The following is a 25,884-nucleotide window of genomic DNA, read 5'->3' as shown; positions in this document are numbered from 1 at the left end:
AAAGAGCAGATGGCACATGGTGGGTTTTGATCTTCTTTCTTGGAAGTGGTCCGACTGACATATTGGAGACCACCTGAGTGCTTTTGAAGACACAGATCATGACCTAGGAGTAGATAAGTGATAGAAAGTTGAAAAAGACTTTGTTTGCCAACACAAGTCATTCCCACACTTTGCTTTGGGATAGACATCTGATCACAGAGGACTCCTGTCATCAAATCCTCCCTAGGTAAATATGGTCTAGTCCTGAAACTGGCTGAGGTGTGCACCCTCTAGCCTTAAAGGGGCCATTTGCCAAGTTCAGAAACACACATCTTCCATCTGGCCAAGGATATTTCATGGTGTTCTTCCTTTATATCAACTTGTGGGAACTGTTACAAACAAAATATGAAATATGAGCAATGAATGCATCTTTTGCAATAAGCGTGAATGGAAAATAAGGCAAAAACAAACTTAGTGCAAATTACTTCCCCTTTATGCCTTCATTTTTTCATTATTCTTTGTTTTGCTCTTGGGGTTTGAAGTTTTTATGGTAAGTGGAATGCTTAAAGTATTAGCTATTTTACTTAGTTTTCACTATGGACATTGTTGAAATCCTTTAAAAAGATGTTTTTATGGTAAGTGGAATGCTTAAAGTATTAGCTATTTTAGTTAGTTTTCACTATGGACATTGTTGAAATCCTTTAAAAAGAAAAGTCCCATATCTTGAAGACAAATAGCAAAGTAATTCTTTCTACTAGGTAAGAAACTGTACCAGGAAGAAGAGTGATTGGACCGTTCTCATAGAGCAGTACTATTTGACATCAGGGAAGGAAGTGGTTAAATGCTTGGGGTGATGTCTTCTTAAAAGAGGTGACTGGTACACAGAAAAATAAATGATACTCAGCTTAGTGGAAGAGCAAGGAAGGAACATGTAATCCTGAGGAGAGCCATTCTGGAAAGAAAGCCAACATGGGGGTGTGTGAGCTGCTTACCCAAGTGTCTGCATTGGCTTCAGCTATGCAGAGCTGTAAGCATCTGGCATGGGGACATGGGACATGGTGCCTTCACACTTCCTCCAGACTGAGTACTGTTTTTGCTATTTTTCTCTTTGCAGGAACCCAGACCTTTGTATAACAAAAGGTGCCAGTTTTATTCAAGTGGTATAGGATTCCTATATGATGCCTACCAGACAGAGGTAAACAAACTCACCTCATCACATGTTTGTTTCTGCTGTGCTTTGAGGGGCTGGGGAGGAGGGAGGCAAGTGTTAGCATGTCTGTGCATGCAGGTCATGAGTTGATAGAAACCCTACTGGTTTTTCTCCCACAAGTGACTCCCCACTTGTCCAAGTCTCTGCTGATTGCAAATCATTACAACCAGTGAGGTTTTGAGTCATCGTCAGTGTTTCTATCCAGTACATTACTCTGGGACTGGAATGATTCCTAGTCTATCTATACTGTATAATAGCTGTCTGGAATGTATTTGTCACATTGGCATCTTTCTCTAGGAGGTTTTTGTAGACTTCAAGTGGAATAGGAAATAACTAAATGAATCCATTTGCATTGTCCAGAAGACTTCAAATCTTCTCTGTATTTATCTGGCACAGGCCAAGAATGTCAGTGGTTTGAATGCAGCTTTTTTATTATCTCAATGACATTAACACGGTCGGAAAAGTGCCCATACCCCAATGGCTAGCCACCTGAGAAGTTGAGATTTAGTTTCTTTCCTATTTTTTATTTTATTATTGTGGTAAATTGGTGAGAGTGAAAAGGAACTCAAGCAGAGCAGGACTGAAAACAGCTAAACAGTGGTATAACTTACAAGAAGCCAGATGTCCTTCATCACCATTCCTCCCATGGCTAAAAAGTGTATGGGGAATGTTACTGTTAATAGTTCTAGACAGTTTAGTAAAGTATATTACCAGGTTAAGCAGCTAATACTGCTTAAATCTGGCTGCTAGGGCACCCCATTGTTGATTCCAGAAAATGTATGACAAAAATATTTCATTGACCTTCTTGCCTAAAGACCTACCCAGACAAACTTATGATCCGTGACACCACCCTTTCCTAGAAATTTTACTCCATCCTGTTCTAAAGTGTGCCTGCACACTCAGACACCGACATGGCCTGAGAAATGCTTCTGATTCCTGTAGTAAGTGCGTAGCTGGCATCACACTGACCACAACTCCCTGCAGGTGACCCCAGCCTCAGGCTTCTGGCCAGACAGGTTTCCCCAGCTCTGCAGATTCTGAGAATGTCTGAAGTTGGGCCACCCAGAGGTCCTTGCTCTATTCTGGCAGAAAAACTCCGTATCTTTTAAAAGTGCAGTTAGTTTGTAATAACATTCTTGTGTGGTTGTGCTAATTCAGACTTAATGATCCACGGCATTTGAACTTGGCTTTTGCTTCTCCAAAGTTAGCCAGCTAGTGAGCAGAGCACTTGCTCTGCATGCCAGATGAACACCTAACTAGGAAGGCAGGTTATTTACTGAGTGCAAGTTTCCTTTTGATGCCATCCCTAGCCTGTGAGTGGTCTCCAGCTCATGCAGTTTGCCTGTTTCAGTTCTTTTTGCTTAAAGCAGAAAGAATTGGATTTTCTTGCAATTACTAGGAGATGAGAACATCTCTTCAATTGGTGCTGAGGGGATAGACAGGCACAAACAGCCAGAACACGAAAAAGCTAAATGTCTGGCCATTGAAATGAAAGAATAGGTCTTGACATGCAGAATACCCACAAATGGCCTGTTTCCACTATCCTTGCTCACACCACACAGTAATTTGTTTATTTTGGTTTATTCACTGTTCTCCTAAAAAGGAGTGTCTTGCTCTTTGCATGTTTTAAAAATGCAATGATAAAAATAGATGACTACAGTAACTCCCTTGGCCAATAGTTGAATATGTCTTGTAGTCTAGAAGCAGCTAAAAACATCTTTAAGATCTTGCCGATCTCCCTCTTTTTTACTTCTGGCCTTCTACAGTAAAAAGGAGCAAACTGGCCTCACTGATGCTTGGAGAGGGGAAAAATACTTCTATTTCCTATCGTCAAAAATGGTCCCCAAAGCCATGCATCAGCATGAATCACCTTTTTAGCAGCCCACTCCATCTTATGAACCCCTCCAGTGCTAACCCAAACGCATTTGTAATGGCAAAAGGGTATTTTAACTTTGCACGTCCTCGGCCATTTTGACCGCATGCAGGGAGTTAAGACCAAAGTCTTAAGTTCCACTCAGTGCAAAAGCACTAAGGTGTCCCAACAAAATGGCTGTGGTAGCAAATGCATTGGCACACTCTGTTCCAGGATCGTTTTCAAACTGCTTTGAGAAGTGGCCAGGTGCAATGTTTTAGTCACTTCTAAGCTGGATCTTGATTAAGCCAACATGGTCATCGATGGTAGCACTCTCCTCTTCTGCAGTAAATTGCCGCTCAGGCTGAGGACGGCTGCAGCTGAACCTGACATTAGGCCAACAAAGCCCTTATGTGAAATTCCAGTAAATTCAGACACAACAGAATGAGGTTGATGAAACGAAGTCCTATCTCAGGGTGAGATATTCTTGTGACAAGTGGGATCTGTCTGTATAAAGCTGTGAGCTCTATTTCCAGATTGCAACCTAGACTGAGACCGTCCTTTTATAACCTAACTTCCAGTTTGACTTGGAAGAGCTGATTTGTATGAGATGCTGACCACAGGCACAGCCTTGTCCTGGGCAGCAAAGCAATCCCAAGGCATCATTTTAACTTTAGCTTTGTCACCCAACTTCCACTGCTCAAGCAAATCCTGCTAAGGACATGTGTGGCAAGTCTGAGACCAGCTGGTCTGAGTGTGTGTGCTTAAGGCTTTCCTTTTTGCTGAGAACAGACACATGAGGAGTAAAGACTCATCAACAGTGGCAGTTTTCACGCTAAAAAGGGTGCACAGATCCAGAACTCAGGAGCTGTGAAACAGTTTAACATCTGCTGTGGAGACTATCCCACAGACACAGACTATCCCACAAACACATTCATGGCTAAGCAGAACTGACAGAAGCTTTTCAAAAGCAGGCATGTATTCCTAAGCATGCTCCTTCTACTTTTTCGGTATGAGGAATTTTCCATTCAATAATACATTTTATTTGCATTTTGAGAACAGAATACTTCTCAGTGGTTACAGTACATTTTTTCTATCAAAATAAAAACTATAGCAAGAATGTATTTTCTGACCTACTAGCTTTTAAAACCTGACAGTTCACCAGGATTTCAAAGTCAATAAGCTAAAAATCTCAGGAAAAAAAGCGCCTTACGTATAAAATATTTCAATTGGTCTGTGGTGCCAAATAGAAGTGATTAATGCTTACCACACTTAAGGAGTCATTAAAATGATTTCTTGTCTGGATGGAGAGTGGCTTACGTGTGCCTACCTTTATTGTTCTAGCATCTGTCTATCTCTGCAGTTCATGCTCACACAAATAAACCTTTTCAGTTTTCTATTCAAGAGCCTGTAGTAAATGCCTGCAGTAAATGCTGGAGTGCTTGGATCTTTTCTGAGCAGTTTTGTTTGTGTGTTTGGAGATTGTTCTTCTTGTTGTTGTTCCTAATTATTTCCTTCTTCAGGAGGTTGTTACTGAAAGGAGAGAGCTTCCATTTATTGGAAGCTGTTCAGATAAATTGGTTTCTTTGCCCATTTCCCCACTATAATGGAGTGCTGTTCTTATCCACTTCAGTGGCTTGCTGCGGAGTATGTCTCAGTACGTCACAGCCGTAGGGATCCACATCTCGCAGCTGCGGACTCTGGGTCTTAGCAAAATAGCACCAGGCACTGCAGCAAAGTGCTTGAAAACTCTGGCAGCCCTGGCTGCAGGTTGGTGCTGGGGGCTCTGGACTCCGTAGTGCAAATGCCCTGAGACTCAGGCTGATGTCCCAAATGAAACTCCTGGGAGCTCAGGGATGTCCTTCTGCCCTGCAGTTGTGGATTTTGGAATCTCAGGATCTTTCTGCACAACAGTAAATAAAACCTGATGCTGCAGTAGCTGCTTCTTTGGGGTCAGTAGGAGGATTCACAAAATGCGCACTGAGAATAAGTCAGTCTCGTCTTTTTTGGCAGGTGACATGTTACACCTTAAATAACAAGTGCCAGCTGAAAGTAAAGAGTAACACGTGCTATTGCTGTGACCTGTACAACTGTGAGAAGTAAGTACCTGTGTGTAGTCAATGGCCTCTGAGAAATCTTTGGTTGTTTGTCCCTCCTCTTAAATGTCCTTAGGCCTGGAGAAGCAACACAAGGGCCTTGTGTGCTGAGCAGTCCAGCTTGTCTGCAATGGAAGTCCTGATGCCAGCAGAGAAGAGGTCAGGGGTTGCATATTTGTGTTGGCATTATTTCAGTTTCTTGTTCTTTAAATTTGTCCATAAGCTCTTTACTGTGTGATCAAAATTGACCACTCAGTCATAGCCCTGTCAAGATTTACTGTGGATCTTGCAATGCAATTTTCCCATTAGATTTAATGAATCCTCTTTTTTTCTACCAAACTGGGGGAAACAAAATGATTAGAACCATAGGTGTCCATGAGCAGAGATCATGTTGCAGACATATGCAGAGCTCTTTTGTTAGCAATAGTCTCTGCAGGTGTGGGATTTTGCTAAATTACCATAGGATAGATACAGAGGGTCTTGTGAGTGTTTTCTGAAGTTGTCCATTTGACTTTATCATTACCAAAGCATGGGATGTCAGAAGATAAGAGAGGTAATGACTGGATATGCTTATGAAGATCAGCTGAAGGTTAGCACAGGGTTTCCAAACAGCAATTTAAGAAGAGTAAAAAAGGTGGTTAGGAAAACTACATCACAGCAAAGTCCAAGGGTTTATAATGTGGAAGACAGATGAAATGAACTGACAGAACTGACTGGCCACCTGGCACATAGCGATTTCAACTGCAAGGAGCATCCTGTCTCACCACATAAAAGAAACTGGGGACAATTTCCCAGAGCAGATCTTCTGCCTGACTCACCCTCTGCACACCTCAGTATCATCTTACCATGCACTCTCATGCAGCCTTTGCAACCTTCTACATTTTACCCACAGTCACTCTTCTTTCTGTCCCTCTATGTATTTCTCATCTTTCTTCCTTCCTACATCTACTGTTTTGTTTTGGTTTTGCCTCCTTTTCACATGCTAGCGGCTCTTAATAACCCCAGTCCTCTGTAAGCCTTGGCTAGTGTGCTGCCAGACATAAACATTTTAGGGGTAGGAGAGTAAGGCTGGCACAATGAGGCTTCTACACAAGGCTTCTGCATAAAAGAGTAGCTCTTGTCCATATCCTGACTCAATCAGAGAAGCAAAATGAAATTTTGGGACTAGAGGGAGATCATCTATGTATGTGTATTTCTCATGCACACAAGAGATGCAAAGTGAGTGCAGGTCTGTGGAATAGATTAAAATCCCCTGTGAATGTTAGAGTCTTTTGCTTGTGTAAGAAGTGTTAAATCTGGACATGATGGAGGTATACAAAACAAATTACATGGGAAAGGAAGAGTATACACAACTTTGGTACCTATTGTATCATAGACAAATGAGGGGACATCATAGTTAGTTACAATTCAGTGTTTTTACGCTGAGAATGCTTTCTTCCATGGGATTGCATGTTAACACTGAATCAAACAGCTCAACCCAATACAGAAAAGAACAAAGGTCCTAAAGGGGTGAAAGCATTCAGAGTTATCAAATAAAGTGACTGAAACTCTGTTGCTTAAAGCATAAGGTAACAACAAGGAGAGATCAGGAATATCCCCCCTCCAGATGGAGATCCTCAGTGCCATTTTTCTAAGACACTGAGTTTGACTGAAACACCTGGGTCCGATCACTGCTGTGACAGTATTCAATGATGTAATTAAACATGTGTGTTCTGCCATTGTCAGCAATCTACAGCGGACAGCAAGATCTTATGGCACTGGCCCAGACAAATCCAGAGTAAAGAAGCAGTCTTGCTCCTCTATAGACTTCACAATTCCATTTCGTAGGACAGCTAGAGAGAAGGAGGAGGAGACACAGTCACATGAAGTGACTTGGTGTCAGCCATGCAGTAGACTGGTATACAGGCAGGATCGCAAGTCAGATTTCCTCAGCCTCATGGCAGCTGAAGCTCTAGGTTTATTTAGTTAAGCAACACCTGGGCTTATAGTAGGGCCCAGGTGAACTCGACTGTAGCAGATCTGCAGTGCCAGAACCATATCCTACAACAAATGATTGGACATTTCCAGGAATTACTGTGCTTGGCTCGGTTCTTCGGAGGAATGTTGTGGGTTTCTCCATGCTGCTACCTTCCTGTGCAGAGCTTTCCCTAACCACCATCCCCACTGCTGTGCCATGTGCTGGGGATGGAGGAACAGAAGAGTGAGCACAAACCGCTCACTTCTGGTTTCCACCATAATCTGATGGCAATTTCCTAACAGTACAAAAACTGACTTGGCATTTAAAAAAAACTTTCCAACTCAAATAGCTGCTCTAGGAGCTCATTAGTGGGCTAGCATTAAGGCAGGTACTGGAAAGAACTTCAGGAAACTGTGGTTTCAGATTTTGCAGTGGGCTATTTCTCACTTTCGGCAAGGCAATGAGGACTGACTTCATAACATACCTGATTTGCAGTAACCAGTGCAGTGTAGAAAGATAAACAAAGATTTCTGGGTAATACAATCCATAGTGTAAAGGCATCTTTATACTGTACTGTGTTGCATCTGTTAATTAGGAACCACAGACACTATAAACAAGTGTAGCCAGCTGGCAAAATCTCCCTGTGGTTGAATGAATGCTTAAGCAACTTGCCTTCCCCAGGCTCAGAGATGCCAGTGGATTTCCAGGTGAGTTGGGGAAAAAAAAAACAGCACTAAGCATGCTTTAGCTGGTAGCTAAATGAGAAGGGCAGCATCCATATGCCAGGACTATGCCTGTCTTCAGAGACCCTCAGAGAAAAAAAAAGAGTCTGCTGGTACACACCACCGATCAGCCAAACTAGGGTTGGTATTAGTTGGACTACATGCTTAATGCTGGCATCAGCAGAGCCAATTTTTGTCTACAGTAGAGCTTTCTCCACTTCATTTGAGCAGTGGCTGGTGGGAACATGGATGAAATACTTTGCCAAAGAGGAAAGTAAGCAGGAGGGATTCAGATCTTCTGGTGCTCTGTGTTATGTGCAAAACCATTCCCACAGCAGTGACATTGTCTGCATTCCCTTTCAGTTCAGAGCAGTCCTCCAGCTACTACGAATTTCTCGGCGTGAGCAGCTGTCAGGACGTGGTTCACCTGTATAGGCTGCTGTGGTCCTCCACGGTCCTCAACATCATCGGGTTGTTTCTGGGGATTATTACGGCAGCCATTCTTGGGGCATTTAAAGACATGGTAAGACTCACAGTCTTTTGCTTTCTGTGAGGACTTCTGTGCTCGTTGACGTTACCAAATGTGTTAGAAGCAAGGAAGCGTTAAGTGTATGAAGGAGGCACTTTAAACATGTTTCCTGTGTGATCTGGGAGTCTGGAGTGACATCTTTAAGCTAAGCTGTTGCCAGCTGCTCACAGCTAAGTAGGTCAAGCTTGGTCAGTACTTTTCTTTTTCTTCTAATTCTGCACTGACCATGTAGGCCAGCACAGTTTGAGGATGCTAGTTTGTAGCTAACTTGTAAAACTCAAGTCCTAGGTGTGACTATTTAACCTCACGTAGTTCTTTTCCCAAGAGCGGGGATTAACTCTGAAGTACCAGTCAAGTTTTTATTTAAACAGTTATATTCAGGTCACATTAACCTCCTCTGTTGTTTCACTAAGGAATGCCACCCTCTGACTGCTCCCTGTGCCACACCACTGCGTTATGCTGATGTGTACCACTGCATTCAGAAGAGGCTGTGTGTATGAGGGATTCTGTAATACGGTGCCTCATCTGCCTAGATTTTCTGACATGTTAAAAGGGTGAAGTAGCTGTTCCTGGGATTATCACTGTTTGCTGCAGCAGTGCCTACAGACCAACCAAGTGGTTCCCAATTTACTAGACACTCAGAAGAGTAGATGGTGCCTGTCCAAAGAGCTTCCAAACTAAGCAGGCAGAGGCGTGGGGATGGAAGTGAAATGCAGGAGCAGAAGGGAAGTGCAATAGCAGCATAGGTCATCTTAGATCCATGATATTTCTGGTGACTATTCCAGGGGAGAAAACTAAATAGAAAGCGAGGTGAAAAGAAATGAGAGCGGGATGGAGCAGGGAAGGGAAAGCAAGAGAGCCGGGTGAGATGTACACCAGGTGGGCAGACTAGAGGGAAGGGGGTGCTCAGAGCTGGCAGCCAGTGAGCCAAGGACCCAGTCAGACTGGAGGCCATCCAGGCCCTGCTCTGACCACCCAGCGTCCCTTAGCAAGTATGTCCAGGCTATCTACAATATGTGTCAGCTGCTTAAAACCATGTGACAGAGCAATACCAATGAATTATTTTAAATTCACCTTTGTTAAGACCTGCAAAACATTTGCTGGAATTACTCCTCTCTCTAGCTTAAGGCAAACAAGCATACTGAGCCTTCACATGTAAGAAATGTGTAGCTGAGCCATCCTTTATGTGAGGGCACTCTTGGAAGGAGTTGTGGCTGCCTGATGGGAGGGAGTGGAAGCAGCTTTCCCAGCTTAAATCGTTCCCTCCTTGTGAGAAGAGCAATGGCAGAAGGGGAGCAGAAACAACAACAGTGGGAAACGAGGGGAAGAGTAGCTATGTGAGGAGGGGAAAGCAGGCGTCATTTACAGTAAGTTCCTGGTAGAACACTGCAGCTTTTCAGTGCTGCTAAGTATTTTCCCCTGCCTAGCAAATGAGTACAAGTGCCTCCACCAAGGGCAGCTGTGGGAGTTGCTAGTGCTCCCCTGAGGTGAGGAAGGGTGCAGAGAGACACCCTGAGTCCACCTAATAGTCTTGCACAACCCGAGGCTTACAATGGGATTTGGGCTGATGCTTCATAGCAGGCCAAGCTCCAACGCAGGCGCACCTCTGTGCTCTGAAGGGGCCATTACTGCACTGCATGCGAGGGACGCCAAGTTGAGGAGACCTTCCTGGGAGAACTGGTGTCTCCATGACCTGGCACGTTCCCTTGCCAGGACGCAGAGCCTGAGTCAAGGTCTGGGTCCTCTGATGGGCGATATAAAGCTGTGCAAGGAAATTGCAGCAGCAGTGGACGCGCAGCTTCCCCCCCAGGCTCGGCTGGAATGAATCTGTCAGGGCTCCAACTAAAAACCTGATCTGAATAAGCTGTTTAATGTCTCCTCTGCAGCGGGAGTGGAAAAAAACCCCAACCCTCACTACCTTAAGGGAAAGATGAGTTTGTGTCAGTTTACCTCAGCACAGGAGCCATGCTGTGCTTGTGAAAGTGTTACTAAAGCAGCAATCTGAAATGCAGTGGCCGCTCCCTGCTCCTGCCTGTGCTTTTTCAGGGTCTGCTAATCTGCTGCTTGCTTTTGTTACGAAAGGAGTAACTCTTGGGAGAAGACAGGGCCAAGAAAACATCAAGCAGAATGGGGAGAGGAAGGGGCATGGGACTGAAATAAGAAAAAAAACCCCTTCAAAATGTGTGGGAGAACAATTTTCTTTCTTTCAGGATGTCACCTTCCCACAGAAATGCTCACTGGCATTTTGCAGGCAGAGCTGCAAAGCCCGCTGAGACGCCTCAGGGCACTGCTCTGAGGTTGACTTCCAGAAAACATAGGGCCAGGCTGACTAGTCAAACAAAAACCATCATGTTTATCTCTGGGGAATGCTGGCAGCTAGAACATGTTACAAAGGGGAGAGTTTGCAAAACAGTGCTGTTGCCTCTAAACCCATCACATTTCTTGGACAGAAGAAAAAAAAAAAAAAAAGTGTTGTTTTGGTTGTGGGTTTTCTTTCTTGTGACAAATTCCCTGCAGACCCTGGCACACTCCCCGTGGTTTTGCTGCCTGCCACAGGGCTGTTCATTCTCAATGGGAAACACATCACCCTCTCCTGACCCCCAAGGTGTCAGGTCTCAGTGGCCTCTGTGTCACCCGTGGGGCTGTCCTCTGTGATCTGCTGGGTGCTGGGGGAGCTGCAGCGGTCACCACAGTACCCTCCTTTTCAAACCTACTGTGTGCTTGGATTTGGGATGTCAGCTAGGCAGTTACCTTAAAGTCACCTTTAACAAAAAACAGGTTAAGATATAATGTAAATAGAACTATGTGGAGTATCCAAAATGGTAAAAAAATCCTATTTCTTAGAGAAGACAGAGGTAAAGAAATGCATGGAAAACTTCACTTGCTGTACTAAGAGTTAATCTAGAAACTCCCTTCCCTGCCCCAGTATTCATCTGATGACTTGTAGATGTTTCCTGACACACCTTGCCAAGGAATCTGCCTGCCCTGAGTTTAGGATTGCATTAATCAGAACTACCTATGGTCCTGGGGGAAGGAGGGGGGATTGTTGCCTTTTTTTTTCAGTTAGGCTCTTTGGAGTCCTCAAGGGAATCTGATCAGATTAAATATAATTCCCTTCTCTCCTCTCCTCTTCCCTCAGCCTGCTCTGAAAAGGAAGACAAATCAAACCCATAATGACTGAACTACTTGCCAATGCGTTCATGTTTTAGCACTCGTGCAAGTAAAGGTGCAGTCCAACGTTAGGCGTAGTTGTAGCTCAGAAACAAACACTTTGGCAGGTCTCTGTTGGATCAGCGAGCTGACCTGCCTTGCTCTGCAGCTGCACAGCCCAGCACACAGTGAGCACGGCTGGGTAGGGGGTGGCCAGGCAGCCCCTCTGGCCACCGCCTGGCTTCCGCTGACCCCAGGTGCCTGCATGGCACCAGCAGCGCTCCCTGGCCACTTAACAGTTCCTTATCTCTTGGACTTGGGTGGTATTTGAGTTCAAAATGTCTCCACCTACCTTTGTATTTTATGTGACTAATTTAACACAGTGTCATTACTGGAATACTCAATAAAAGCATCTAACCAGCTTCAATACCTGCAAATAGTTGCTGGCTCCAGGCTCAGACCAGATAGCCTGATAATAAGGTGCTTTGATCAGTGGATTTGGAGTGGATGACTCCCCAGACCTGTCTTTGAGGACATCTGCAATGTTCATCCTTAGCAACTGGAGAGCATTGCTGCTGTAGGTGGAGAGAACGTAAGAGGGCTGAGAAAGGTTCCTGGGAGGACGGCAACACCGGAAAGCTGGTAACAGATGCAGAACAGGCATCTGTGTTTCATGTTGGGCAAAACAAGTGTTTCTGGCCGCATTTATGTCCATGGCCAGAAGGATCTGATTGCGCCAGGGCCTCATCCTCAGAGGAAGGGCACGTTGTGGGCACGGGCCCAACCATGTCGCTGGCCCAAACCTTTGGTTCTGAGGCAAGCTTGTCAGCTGCTTCTTGCTACTCCTGTCTGAAAGGCAGTGTCTCTCTGTCTGTCCTCACCATAGCCACCCAGCAGGACAGGTAGAAAGGAGGTGTTTTGAGGAGGGTACCCTGAAGATGAGAGACTTGTCTTCTTGCATGAAATAGGCTTTTTGGTTTTAGGCCCAGCCTTTCCCTGTGCCAGCTCCTGGGGTGCTCGGTTTGTCCAGAGGGCTGAGGTCTAGACTGTCAGGTAACCTCATCAATACATCAGTGAGCTAGATGATGTTTCACATGTACAGACACAGTTAGTACACCTCTTTCTCAGTCACAGAGAGATCTCACACTATCTGCAAAGGATGCAGTGGTTATAAACCACTCACTGATAAATATGAAAGGAAATGGCAAAAAAAAAAATAAAAAAATTCCTGGCTGCTGCTTTCACCATATTTTATTACAGTAAAAAGAAAAGTCCATGCTCTCACGTAGAGAAATCTGCTAATACAAACAAAGGAGAGAAAAGAAACCACTGGATTTGTCTCGCTTTGCAAAGCAGAAGGACATGAAAATCTTTCACAGAGCTCTCCTGTCCTTCACAAATGGCTATATAGCACAGGGGTTTAGGGTTTAACACAAGCCCCCTTAGCTTTTGCTCTTTTTTTTTTCTCCTCCAGTTGTATCAGCTGGTTTAATATGAGCTATTGCTTCTTCCTGCAAACCTCATCTCACATTGCAGTTAAAGGACAGGCACATAAAGCCACAGGATATGATGAAGGATTTTCTTCAGTAGGAATGAGATACGCACAAGGGGGGTAGTGGACAGCCAGCAGCAAACTCCATTGCACAAGTGAGAGGGAGCTGTGAAAGAGCAAGTGGTCTGCAAAGGGAAATCTTTGTAGGAAAGCAGAGAGAAAAGACATGAGGGCATCAGGTAGTTGCTATTGGAAAGAGTCTGCAGCAAATTGTGAAGGACTGGGTGTTTGGTGCTGGAGTGGATAAGAAGACACGGTTAAAGCTGTATGCTGTGCTCTTCAGGGTGTCTCGGGTCTGGAGTCCTGCCAGTGCTTCTGTAACTGGTGCTAGGGAAGCACCAGCAGTCTTTTTCCAAGGGAAGAAGATTAAAATAGCAAGTAATTCTGGTCTGAAAATTCACGCCAGATACACCCTCATTCTGTCTGCTCCTTGGTTTTTTTTGGTAGCACTGGTATTGTGTTGGAAAACAGGAAGTTTTTAAATTGCCTAGTTGCCTGTGTTAGAACCAGCTCCTGCTCCAGCCCCCTCTGCGCTGTGCTGATATATCGTTGTCTTCTGTGCTCAACAGGTACCTCTGTCCCAAATTGCTTTCAGTGCTGCACCTCCTCCTCAGATCCTGTACAATCCTGCCCAGCAGATTCTGACATACGCTGGGTTTTGTCCTTCTGCAGCAAGTATTTCTACATATCCATCCTACCCATTACCTCTTCAGGTACAGTACAAAATGCCCTTCTTACTCACTGAGAAAAGTATAAGCTGCTACGCAGAACAAACTCTGCAGTGGTAGAGCTTGGCTCCTGGGGGTTTGAAACAAGGCAAGGGAGTCAGATCCCAACTCACAGACTCATATCTGGGATGACTTAGTCTGGGCCTAGTTCACGGACCTGTTCTCATATCTCACACTTTCTCTGGTCATCCTTTGGACTCTCTCTGCTGACCAGGAATCCCAATGGGGGATTAGGGCTGTGCTACAGTAGTCATGAAGGTGAACGCAGCCCCTGCGTTGGGCAAGGTAAAGCAGCAGCAGAGGCATGACGGGAAGCCAAAGGAAGCATGTGATACACAGGGGATTTAACAGAAAAGTTTACAAACCTTAGCCCACTTTACTCTTAATATGGAGATAAGTAGATTAGGACTCATCAGATGGAAAGGAGACAAGAAAGGGGAGGAAGTAAGAGGTCTGTGAAATCAAGTGATATGGAAAGGATTGTGACTGGATATTAGTGATAACTTCTCATCACACAAAGTGTTGATTGCCCCAGTAAAGCTATCAGTTGGCAAGATAAGACGGAATAGTAAGTGTTTTTACACAGTAGAGAAGATTCAAATGCCACAGGATGTTGTGGAAGAGTATAAATGAGGGATTAGGGGATTAGTCCATCAGCTGCTATTAACACAGTGACTCAGGTGTCACTTGCAGCCCAGCAAGTCCCTGGATGGCTGCCTGCCACCAGAACCTGAGGGTGCTCATCAGAAAATGGATCCCTTTTTCTTTTAGCCTTTCTATAAGCATCTGCTACGGGCCACCACAGGAGGACAGGTACAGATCTGCTATGGCAGTTGGCGGAGGTTGGTGAGCCTTACTGACCAGAGGCAGCCAGCCTGAAGGCAGGAGAGAAAGCTGCTGGAGGTGCAACTTTCTTCCCTTGCAGGAGGGGATACAACATGAGCTGAGCCAACACTGCTTCGCCTCCTTCAGAAGGATGAGGTGCAAGTCATGCTCCAAGCCTGTGCTACCTCCAGCCCAGAGCTGGCCTGGAAAATGCAGGGAGTGGTGCTGAGGATGGTGTTTGGGGTTTGTGTTTTTTTGCCTCAGACTGAGGTGAAGAATGTAGGGTGAGCTGGTAAATAACTGAATGTGCTGAGACCCTGGAGCAATCATAGGAGTTTTTAGATTTTTTTTTTTTTTAAAGCACAGTAAGACCATTTTGTTCAGTCCAATGGCTTGTTATACTTTGGCTGTGTTGTACTAAACCAGTGGGTACCACAAGTTTTGCAATACTTCTTAATTGAAAACACTGCATGTTTAGCCTGAGCTAGCTGTGGACCAGCTCCCCACAGCCTCCTGGGCTACGTCTGTTCAGGGCCAATAATTTACCGGTCAGAAGTACTGGGACATGATGATCATCCAGACCAGTGAACTGTTAGCATGCTCCTGGTATGGGTTTAGCCCAGACCATCTAACAGCATCCCAGCAATGCCTAGGAAGGGGTCAGGAGACAGCAAGGGCAATGGACCGTTCCCGGTAGGCAGTGTACATACAGTCACACTGGTTTGGTGGTAAGAGTTCAGCTGTTAAGGATGTGATATGTGCTGTGCCAGTTGGCTTCACAGCCAGAGAACAGTCCTTGGCACATCTTACTAACATAAATGGGGCCAGGCACTTTTGGAGACCATGAGTTGAGAAGAAAACAAGAGCACACTCAAGATCTTTTTTTGTTTGCTTTTAGCTGAAAAGCTGTGCTGTTCTGCAGAGTTCAGTTAGCACATAGCCAAGAGTAGAGAGAGAAGGGGATAAAAACAGATGAAAGCAAGCAATTAAGCTGAAAAGATGCATGTAAATAGTCATGAGGATCAGTTGGAACTGTTCAGTCCTGTGTCCACTGAGAAACAGAAATACATCATATTTACCCCAAATTCTTAACTCATTCCAAAATAAACAGTTCTTTTCCTAGATTTCTACTTTTTCTAAGTGTGTTCATTTGTCTTCTGTCCCCTTCATAACATTCAGAGGCAGACACCACCAGCTGTCCCCAAGCCAGGAGAGGTTAGCAAGAAGCATTGGGCTCCAAAAGGGAAAACGCTTAATCCTTTTCCTGGAAAAAAAACAAACCAAACAACAAAACAAACAAGCCACCTGCCTGCATGTATGAGCTCATTATGTTGTAGTTTGGAGAGAATTAATTTCTGTATTGGTATATGAGTTAAAAAATCATAATAAACTTACTCAAAGCTACAAAAGGGTGAATGTCAGAAGCAGGCCTGATTAGGAACAGCCAGAAGCTTAACAGTCATCCACTTCCATTACTTGAGAGCTGCAGGCTGAATCCATGGGGCTGGAGGTCCTCATGACCTATAAGTGCTCCAGGCAGTGCCCAGCTGCTGCATTCAGGCCTTCACAAGACCTGCTCAGCTGGTCCTGGTCCTTAAGGCAACTACAGGCCCTGAGGCTGGGATTCATTTGGCTAAATGCAGGGGCTGTTGGCATCCAGGGATCTAGTGCTGCCTGATAATGAGATCAGGTAGCCACTTGGCCCCTGCTGTCCCTCCGGGAGGGTTCAGGACCTGTAGTCCCTATGTCACATCTGTGTGGATGTCTGGGATATCCCATGGCATCCCAAAAAAGTCTGAACACTTACATGTGGGCAGCTGAATTGATCTCTAGGTGTCCATGGTGTAGGAGACTCCGCTTGAGCTGGTCTATTTTAGAATCCACAGAGAGAGTCAATCATGAATTACCTCAGGCTAAAGCTGCATGATGTGAGTGCTATGAATGCACCTGAAAGGCCTTTCCACTGTCCAGCGGTGGGATTCAGGTACTACATGTCACTCTGCTCTGCACTTAGGTATCTACATTCTTGAGACGTCAAAATCTGAGTCTGAACCCTGTATCCTAGGAGTGGCCTAAAGATACGGCATCTGAGATGGCCTAATGTTCGCAAGACATCCATACAGGGCTGACTCTGTGGGCCAAAGTCTACATGAGACTCGCCCATATTTCTGGAGAGGCTGGCAGAGGGTGCCCTTGGGCATCTCAAACGGCAAAACTTTTTTTCTTCCACATAGACCAAGATCCACATAAGGGCCCCAGGAGGCACCTCCCTTCTCAGTATTCCCTTTGGCTCGCCCAAGCTTTGGCTAAGCACTGTTCCTAAGCCCCTGAATTTCACGCTGCCCTGCACCTGCCCCCATCTGGGGCAGGGTCACACACGTGGTGGTTCAGTACAACAAAAGGAGCAAAACCTTCTTCAGCTAAGAGTTGGGAAAAAAAATAAAAGTGAATTGATGCCAGTTAATGTAGTAAAGCAGTTAGCAATGAATTACCAGCTAATAACTCTAGTTTGAACCCTCACCTCAACCAGAGGAAATCCACAACCGTAGTTCCTCCTCCTGGGAACATATCCCACTGTGGATTAGTCTGGCATGCAACACATCTAGCCTAAGCACTGCTCGCACTTGCATGGACTGAAGCTCCATTAGCTCAAAGACTATGAACCTAAGTTCACCTGTGGCTCCCACCATTGAGCAGATAGATTGATTCCTAGTCCGCTGCTGAATCCAGTATCTCACTGAATAACTGCTTGCTGGAGGGGCAAAGTCTTTAAAAAAAAAAAATAAATCACAACTTGAGCTGGTGGTAAACGCTTCTCAGTTCACCTCATGCTTCCTTGTCCACAAGCAGAAATCAGTCAAATGCAAAAAAGAAAGGGTGATAACAGGAATGCATTTTGACAAGGACGTATTCAGCATTTCTTTTCTTTACTGTGGCATGTGCTAGCAAAATCATTCATCCTGTACTGGTACAGTTCAGTCACAGCTAGTCTTGGTATCGGGCCTGCCAACTGGTCAGGTAAATGACTAGCTGTGCAGGGACTGGTGGTGATGACAACAGTAAGGGTTGTGCCAGTCATTCCTGCCAGAGAACTCATTACGGAAGCAGTTCCAGGCAGACAGATGGAAATGGTGGCTGCAATTTGAGGGAGGAGGGAAGCAACGACTCCAAAATAAATAAAAAATCCAAATCGCTCAAACCCACAACAACATTTGGAGCTGATCTAGCTAGAAGGTCTGTCAGTATACCTGCACGGCCTCCTGGAGAGTTAAAGAAAGGGTATAATCAACCTTTCTGTCAGGACGTCATGGAGAGGGACTGTTTACAAGGGCAAGTAGTGATAGGACAAGGGGTAAGGGCTTTAAACTGAAAGAGGGTAGATTTAGATTAGATCTTAGGAAGAAATTCTTCACTGTGAGGGTGGTGAGGCACTGGCACAGGTTGCCTAGAGAAGCTGTGGATGCCCCCTCCCTGGAAGTGTTCGAGGCCAGGTTGGATGGGGCTTTGGGCAACCTGGTCTAGTGGAGGGTGTCGCTGCCCATGGCAGGGGGAGTTGGAACTAGATGATCTATGATTCTATGGCAGCCCCATTCTCACTCACTAAGTCACCCTGTGGTACAAATGCAGGACAACATTCTTCTCGCCATGGGGGTTTGACTCAAGGCAGCAGCCCCTGCTGACTCGAAGCGCCACAGAGAAGCCAGGCATGGTGGCATGGGGTCTGCCACCCCGGACAGCTCTGAGATGCCATTGTCTAAGTACCAGCCCTGGTACTGGCCTTCTAGATGATGACTATTAATTTCGTTAGCAGCAGGGAGCAGCGTTTACTTGCCTGGATTTTTCATTTCCCTTGAAAAAGATCAATGATTACTATTTTTTGTTTTATTTTGTTTTGTTTTTTAAATTCCAGGCACTTTAAGCCTGAACCTGAGGGGAGCTGAGCACAACTCTTCTGATGAAGCCCATGGACAGGCATGTGTTGGCCTATAAGGGGGGGGAGTGAAATCCTGACCCTCTTGAAATCAATGGCAAAGCTTGGTTTAAAGTAGTGGTGGGATTTTATCCAAAACATTAGTCCCTACATGCATTCATTTGTTTTAACAAAACAAAACTCTGCCTGTTCCTGAACATGGGCTGCTTCCTAAGTTCTATTTTTCATGCCTCTTTCAGCCAAAGCCCCATTATAGCTGAGACAGCCAAAGTGAGAAACCTACATGGAGACATGCCTACCTGTAAAATTTTCTCTTAAGAGGAGCCTGCCTTTGTCACAAGAATAAGACCTTGCATTTATGCAAGTATTATGACTGAGATTAATTACATCTGAGATAATTTGTTTTGCAGTGGTGCCTGGAAAAGAGCAGCTACACGTAACCTAATCAGGCAGTCAGGTGCAGTGCCTCACCCAAGAAGCCAGAGCATCTTTTCCTGCAGAAATTCCTGTTCTGCTCTGTTGCCTAGCTGTATGCGCAATGTCTATTAACAATGACTTGGGTTACAGATGGAATCTGTCTTGTTTCACTAGATACCATCATTGCTATACTTAAGCAGGTGCTTTAAAACTAAAGTGAGGGTTGTGCTGCAATGCATGGGAAATTTAACCATTGGGCTCATTATAGAATACTTACGTGGCAAACAGCACAGAGCTGCAAATGGGGTCATAATCCTTTACTGAAGGAGGTATTTTTCTTTGTCTATATACAGCCTGCCAGCAACTTTCCAGGAACGTCATCTACTGACATTTCTTTATCAGAAGAAACTCAGCCTCCATCTCAGTCCAGCTCCAGCTATGGTCTTCCCCCCAATGCTCCAGCCCTCTATACACCGACTTACTTCTTGCCTGGAGAAAAGCCTCCACCATATGCACCATAGAACAAAGAATTTATTTCAGGTAGCTGGTAGGCTTTTATTTTGCTTTTACAAAACCTCTGAAAACTGTGCTGTGCAGGCACTAGACTTCCCAAGGAACCCACCGCAGAGTGTGTTACGGCCACTCTGCTTTTACCCACATCTCACTGTGAGCAGAGCAGAACCCTGGAAACGTAAGGGCAGGCACATCACCAGCGGGGTGACCAGTCACCACCAGTTTGCCTGCAGTCAAATGCAGTGTTGCTTTCTGGCTACCATAAGCATGAAGTTTTTTCCTTCTCCATCTACTGGAGAATGATTTTTCTTTAAGAGGAGAAATGAAGAAGGCACCCTGGATACATGTTCTGCTCTCATAAACCAATATAGAGGGGTTTTAGCCTGTGTTGTTTGAGTAGGTAGTCTGGAGCTCTCTGAATCAATCATTTTGGGTAGGAGGAGACCAGGTGTTTGTTTGCTTGTAGTATTTATTTAATAACCCTTTTTGGTGAAAGTGTTGTACCAATAAAAGAAGTGTGGCAATTGTTTTACAATAAAATCGACTGTGTATATTTATACTGTACCTAAGGCTGTTGTATATTTGTAAGGACAGGAAAACAAAAGAACAGAGGAAAAGTACCCTACTGAATAGTTCCCTCTTTCAAGTTTCAAACAGAAAGGTTCATTTTATTGGGACTATTTTATCCAAACTCTGTGCCAGTCTAGTCTGCATAGTAAATCATCACATCAGTGTGCTAAAGCTGCAATTTCCAGACAGGTATGAAAGCTACACTGGAGTGTTCAAATTCATTCCTTTCTAGTCAAAAGAGGACCACAACCAAACCCAATCTAGGTTAAACCCCATTTTTTTATTTTTAAGCTGATCAAGACCTGATGCAGGCATTTTACAATGACTGAAACAGAACAGATGAAGAGTCAGAATGCCTTTTTTTTTTTTCTTTTTTCCCCCCTCCTATTGCATGGAGACAAAAAATATGTTGACAAGGCTAAGCAGTGATACCTATAGCAGTGCCATCAACAGGAACAAAGTCGTGTCCCTGTTGTGTGTATTGTATTAGCTATGCATCACATTAGCTGGGATCCCTCTTAGCATGTGGTTGCCATATTTCAGGGCAGGAGCGGCTATACTAGCATGAAAACCCATCAGACTGCCGCATCCCTTCTCTGCGTTTCGCTCCTACAGGAAGGGTGGTGATGCCACCTGCTCTATAGATCTTACAGTCTAGACAGCAATGAAGCTATAGAAATTTCCTGAAAGGCCAAAGAGCAAAGCAGGGAATGGAAGGTATTTCTCATTAACTTTTTAAGCAGCTGCTTCATATTATGAAAATATAAAAAAACCCCTATATAAACAAAACCAGCCTACTTGACAGTTTCCTTTGAAAGGAAATGACACAATCAGACCAGCTGAAAATAGAACAAAGAATGATCAGCCTTGTACATAGTATTTTCCATCTTTCAAGAAATTAGTTAATTTGTGTGTTGTATCTCTATGTATAAAAAGCAGAGTCAGTACTAATACAGATAAGATGAGCTTAATTTATATGGGTGGTAAAAACCATCTTTTGTTTAATTAAGAAGGATTTTCTGAGATGCAAAGTTTTAGGCCAGTGATGTTAAAATCAGTGACAAGATGCCTTACGTGTATTGTTGACAAGGTGAGTTATAGGAACCTGGTTAAGAGAAACAGAAGTCAGAGGAGACTGTTATTTTTCCTTTAAACGTGAATTTTACACTTCCAGAATGCTCAGTTCTTGTGCAAATGCATGCTGTGAAGAGCACATTCACCCTGATCATGAAATGAGTGGAACTACACATTTACTTCTTTTTACTCATTATGAATACTACCAGGGGGACCACCACGGTTCATTTTGGGGACTCAAAGCCAGAACAGACTTGCTCCCTTTTGAGTTGAGCACCTAGACTGCTAATAGAACAAAAATTAAATCAATATGTCTTTTGGGTCGAAGCACAGTGATTGAGGAGGAATGAAGGAATGCTTATCACTTTTTTCCTCTTTTCAGTGCTGTACAGAAGCAGCTGCCTCTTCCTCCAGCGTGGTACCGATGTAGGCTATTAAAAACAATCCAGCTTGACATAAAAGACCCCCACTTTCTGTAATTTTCCAGACCTACGAACTCTGGCTTTCTCTTCTATACCACATTTTGGGTTTGGGGGCGTTGTGGTCTATGTAAAATATATTTGCATACATGCACATATATGCACAACCTGGAAGAAATTTTTGCTCTGAATTAGATTGGTTTATAAAATGGTATTATAGTCTTTTTTCACATAATATTAAGTTTGAAACTGCAGCGTACCACACTGAACCACAGGATTCACGTTTTGAGGATGCAGAGTAATTCTGGCCTCATAAATAGTATCACTTTTACATTAACACAAAGGTCAGACATGTTTGTGATTCATTTATGCCACATGGTAGTTTTTTGGGAACTACCACAGAAATGATACAAAAATGCCAGACATAAGACTATTTTGCTAACATCCTTCCTTTGAAAAGAAGAAAGTAAACCAGGTTTTTTAAATCTACTTGGTTTAAAAAAACAGTAGGTGTCGTCCAAGTATGTACTGTTTTCATTAGAGCTACTCCAAGTTAAAAAGATGGGAGATGTATTTTGGTAAAGGACTGAAATAACCATGAACAACACACAGAAAACAGAACACTGCAGTGTGGAAGTGCTATTAACCATGGTTATCTTCAGGATTCCCAGCTCTCACTGGAGATAGATACAAAACTCATTGTTTCTTGGGTTCTCCATCATATCACAAGTTGATCCAGAGTCATCAACTCTTAACAGAAAGCACTCTCAGGAATAACATTGTTTCCCTTGCTCAATAAAAAAGCAAAAACAGAACTACTGGCTTTTCCTATCCATGCACATTCCACCAATAAGTTATTACTGTCTAGTGAGCAACTATCCTTTCAAACTTGCATCCAGTCACACCCAAGTGTAAAAGAGTCTTCTGACGGGTCCTTCTGTAAGTCTAAACGAGTAGGCTGGTTGAAAGCAATAAAGCTCTGGTCCTTTCTGCCCTACTGCATTACTGCTGACTAATTTGATCATGATATGGAGCTATGATGTCATGCTCTCTAATGGCTAAGAAAGTAACCTTCCTCTTCTCTGCTAAATAAAGCAAGGATCCTTACCAGCAAATATGTTTGGGATAGTCTTCCCTCTCTTCCATCCTTTCCTCTGGGACAGTTTATATTTCCACAGCTTGGTCACGGATGTTGTCACACGTGTGGATTATTAGGCTAATCTGTCATCTCCATATTTGACTAGGCAAAACACGACGCAGAATGACCAGGAACAATTTATAAAAGACCTTGTAGGATTAGACCTTTTCCACGTTAACCCTCTGAAGCACAGGGTAACCTTAGCTACCCAGTATTTGAATTTCCACCACAGTATGTACCTATCTTTCTCAGTTCAGTAATCTCATGCAAGACAAGGACCAAATAAAGATTTAAGTGCCTCAAAGCAGGCTAGGCAAAGCCCACCCCAACCTCACAAAGATAGCTTAAAAGCACTTTATGGCTCTACAAGCTCTCCCGAGTAAACCCCCACGCATATTCTCACCACACTGCAGTTCGGCCTGACTAACTCTCAAGGTCTCAAGCCGCTCCGCTCCCACTAGGCTCACAGTGAATGAGCCAACCTAAAAATTAAGCAGCAAAAACATGTCATCGCCAGATAATAATCTCCAATTCTTGACACCTCATCATTTGCTTCAGTGGTTATTGACACAAAAGCCATATGGCTTTCAACTTATTGAGTCCTGTCTTCTAATTGTTTCCTGCTGACCCAACTTTGTTTTCCATTTTCTGTTGACCAGGAGTTTTTAAAGGTCACAACTGATTCTTCCATCTCTGGTACCAGCAAGAGAAACTCCACCAATAAGAGCAGCAGCAACCATTTCCTCTCCAGCCCAGAAGATATATAGTACTGACATAAGCACATAAAACCCCCCACCTCCAAACAAAAAACCAAACCAACCAACCAACCCCGCCCCCCCCCCCAGGTAATTTTAACATCAAGCACAGCCTCAGTCATTATCTCCAAGTAACAACACAGAATAATCTCAGTACAGGTAAATTAAAAACTTGTATGTAAATATTTTATTCTCTCATATTTTGCAAATCAGAAAGCAGTGTTTGGTAATAAAAAATAATACAGAATTACTATTTTTCTTCCAGTCCACACTCATATATTACCAGGTTTTCCACGTTACAGATAAAACTGTCTCCTACAGTCTAAAGATAGCATTCACTGTAGGTATATCCTGTACTTTTGGCTTATTTAATATTAGTCTTCTGAACTATTTACAAATATATTACAACCTTTAAACCTCAAAGCAAAGGAGTATTTCAGTATTCAATCTGACATAAAGATCAGTAGCTCCTACATAACTTCAGTGTTTAAGAGAAACTATACACGCAGTGCGGTAGATCTGAATAATTTATATCTTAAAAAAAAAAAACAAAAGAAAAGCATTGAAAGTTTCTGAATATAAAACTTTCGCATTGCAGTGGTACCTACTGACCCGCCTCAACTGGAGGACAGGAATGTGAGGTGATGTCACTGTGTTTGTAAAGAGCCTCGTCTAAGTCCAGTGCCTTGTTGCTCAGCTTGACGGTCATGCAGCCATGGTAGGATGCGGTGACAGGAGTGGAAGTCACAGGAACGTCTGTGTGAAAGTGGAGACAAACATCTCTGATGGCCGGTTAGGAATAAATACCTGTCCCATCTATGCTCAGATGACTATCATGTCCATGAATTCAAGCTCTCCTCTTCTTCGCTCTGGGATTTCTACCTCCCCCCGCCCCTCTCACCAGAAGGCAAGAGCACAAGCCCAGACGTGGGGAAAACACCATCTGCTCTCGTGCACAAAAGCCCTTCTCCCAGGCTGGACCCTTCCTCAGCTGCTCTGTGTCTCCGCAAAGCCTCCAGTCCTGATGGAACTACGCGCAGCACAGCAGCAAGGCTTCACTCCAATTGCACACTGTGTTCATGCCGCTTCCCATCTCAACGTTTCCCCCCTCTCCAGCTCTGAACCCTCTACTTTGTCTTCAGTGGAGTTGTTATACCTTCCTCTAATGCTCTCCCTCTCTCTCTTCAAAATATCTGCCAAAAAGATTATAGGAAGAATTTCATGGCAGGAAGGCTCCTCCTATATGCGGCCTCTACCACTTGCCAGGCTCATCTTTACCATGATTAGCACAAGGAGGTTGCTGGCATTCATCACAAAGGTGCTGGAATACATCAATTGAGTTGGTAAGACTAACAAGACTGATTTTTACTCTGGAGAGCCACTGGTGACATACTTTTAATCAGTCTACCCGAGGCAGAAAACAAATAGCAAGGAAGAAGATGCCAAGTACAATCCAACAGACTAGAGAAAATTAGTCAATCTTATTACTAACTTCTGTAACATCATATGCAAACTGACCTTAAATAAACAAAAAACCCCATATGTAATAAAGTAATAACATGAAAATTTACATGAACTGTGTCCTCTATGCTTCCCCAAAGGTTATTAGTTTATTTACAACCCAAAGCTGGCCCAATCGAGCTGGTCGTGCAATGGAAAGCAATGAACGTCCCTAAGGTTGTTTAACTTCACAGTGATGGTGGTAGCTAAGTAAACCCCTTATCTTTCCACTCAAGCAAGGACAACTTGAACAATAGGTTGTCCTGTTGACCTGAGATTATATGCAATTCAAAGGGTTCTGCCTGGAGACATGCTGGGCCAAATTTGAAGCTGATGTGATCAACACAGCTCACAGAGAGGACAGACTCTGGGACAAAGTGAGAGAAAGAATATTTGTGTGGGATCTGTAAGCCACAAAGAGATGCTAAAAATTTTTCAGCTTCCTGTCTGAAAAGTACCATTGCTCCGTAGTTGCTTAAACTAATCATTTTAGCTATTTCCTATTCCTCCCCATTTAGCAAATTTTAACTGTGAAGTCTGCTTAAGAGAAGGAGACATCTGTGTTGTAATGCCTCACATAAATGAAAACTCAGTTTTGACTCAGACAAAGTTGACAGTGTTGGTGTAATGGCTTGAACACTCATCTAAGGAATCACGCAGATTGCTGCTACGTGTGCCACAGGGCTGAATGAAAGACAGTGTGGGCTTTGAGGTGGATCTGTAAGATACTACCAAAGAGAATTTAAAAAAAAATAAAAAATGTTTTCTTTGTGTTATAATTTCAAATCAGGTCAAATATTTAATTTTCTGTTATGACCAGAAATGGATGTCTGAAATGTGGTCCTGTAAAGACTCAGGCTTGTTTAAAGGCTCCTTCACCTGGTGGTATACACATTGCCTGGAAAAACAGCTATGCATTATATAAATTACATAATTTAGGATTTACCAGAACTGAATATACCATAGC

At 43.9% G+C, this 25,884-nt stretch overlaps 2 protein-coding genes and 1 long non-coding RNA gene across 3 annotated transcripts in view; 1 reads left to right on the top strand and 2 right to left on the bottom strand.

The window, feature by feature from the left end:
• TMEM255B (transmembrane protein 255B) overlaps positions 1 to 19,601 on the top strand; it is a 75,128-nt gene extending 55,527 nt beyond the window's left edge. The window contains exons 5-9 of the mRNA XM_075739143.1: positions 1,094 to 1,174; positions 5,055 to 5,140; positions 8,180 to 8,339; positions 13,617 to 13,760; positions 19,302 to 19,601. Of these exons, the coding sequence (XP_075595258.1) occupies positions 1,094 to 1,174; positions 5,055 to 5,140; positions 8,180 to 8,339; positions 13,617 to 13,760; positions 19,302 to 19,469 (639 nt within the window). The 3' untranslated portion in view covers positions 19,470 to 19,601. The remainder of the gene's footprint in view (positions 1 to 1,093; positions 1,175 to 5,054; positions 5,141 to 8,179; positions 8,340 to 13,616; positions 13,761 to 19,301) is intronic.
• LOC142599389 (uncharacterized) overlaps positions 1 to 25,884 on the bottom strand; it is a 171,568-nt gene that overhangs the window by 81,480 nt on the left and 64,204 nt on the right. The gene's annotated exons all lie outside the window — the stretch shown is intronic.
• The window catches only part of GAS6 (growth arrest specific 6), a 43,126-nt gene continuing 40,823 nt past the window's right edge, over positions 23,582 to 25,884 (bottom strand). The window contains exon 15 of the mRNA XM_075739133.1: positions 23,582 to 24,173. Coding sequence (XP_075595248.1) covers positions 24,022 to 24,173 — 152 coding nt within the window. The 3' untranslated portion in view covers positions 23,582 to 24,021. The remainder of the gene's footprint in view (positions 24,174 to 25,884) is intronic.

The sequence above is a fragment of the Balearica regulorum genome, chromosome 1 (genome assembly GCF_011004875.1).
Source record: "Balearica regulorum gibbericeps isolate bBalReg1 chromosome 1, bBalReg1.pri, whole genome shotgun sequence".
Classification (NCBI taxonomy): domain Eukaryota; kingdom Metazoa; phylum Chordata; class Aves; order Gruiformes; family Gruidae; genus Balearica; species Balearica regulorum.
This window is presented reverse-complemented; position numbering and strand designations above follow the sequence as displayed.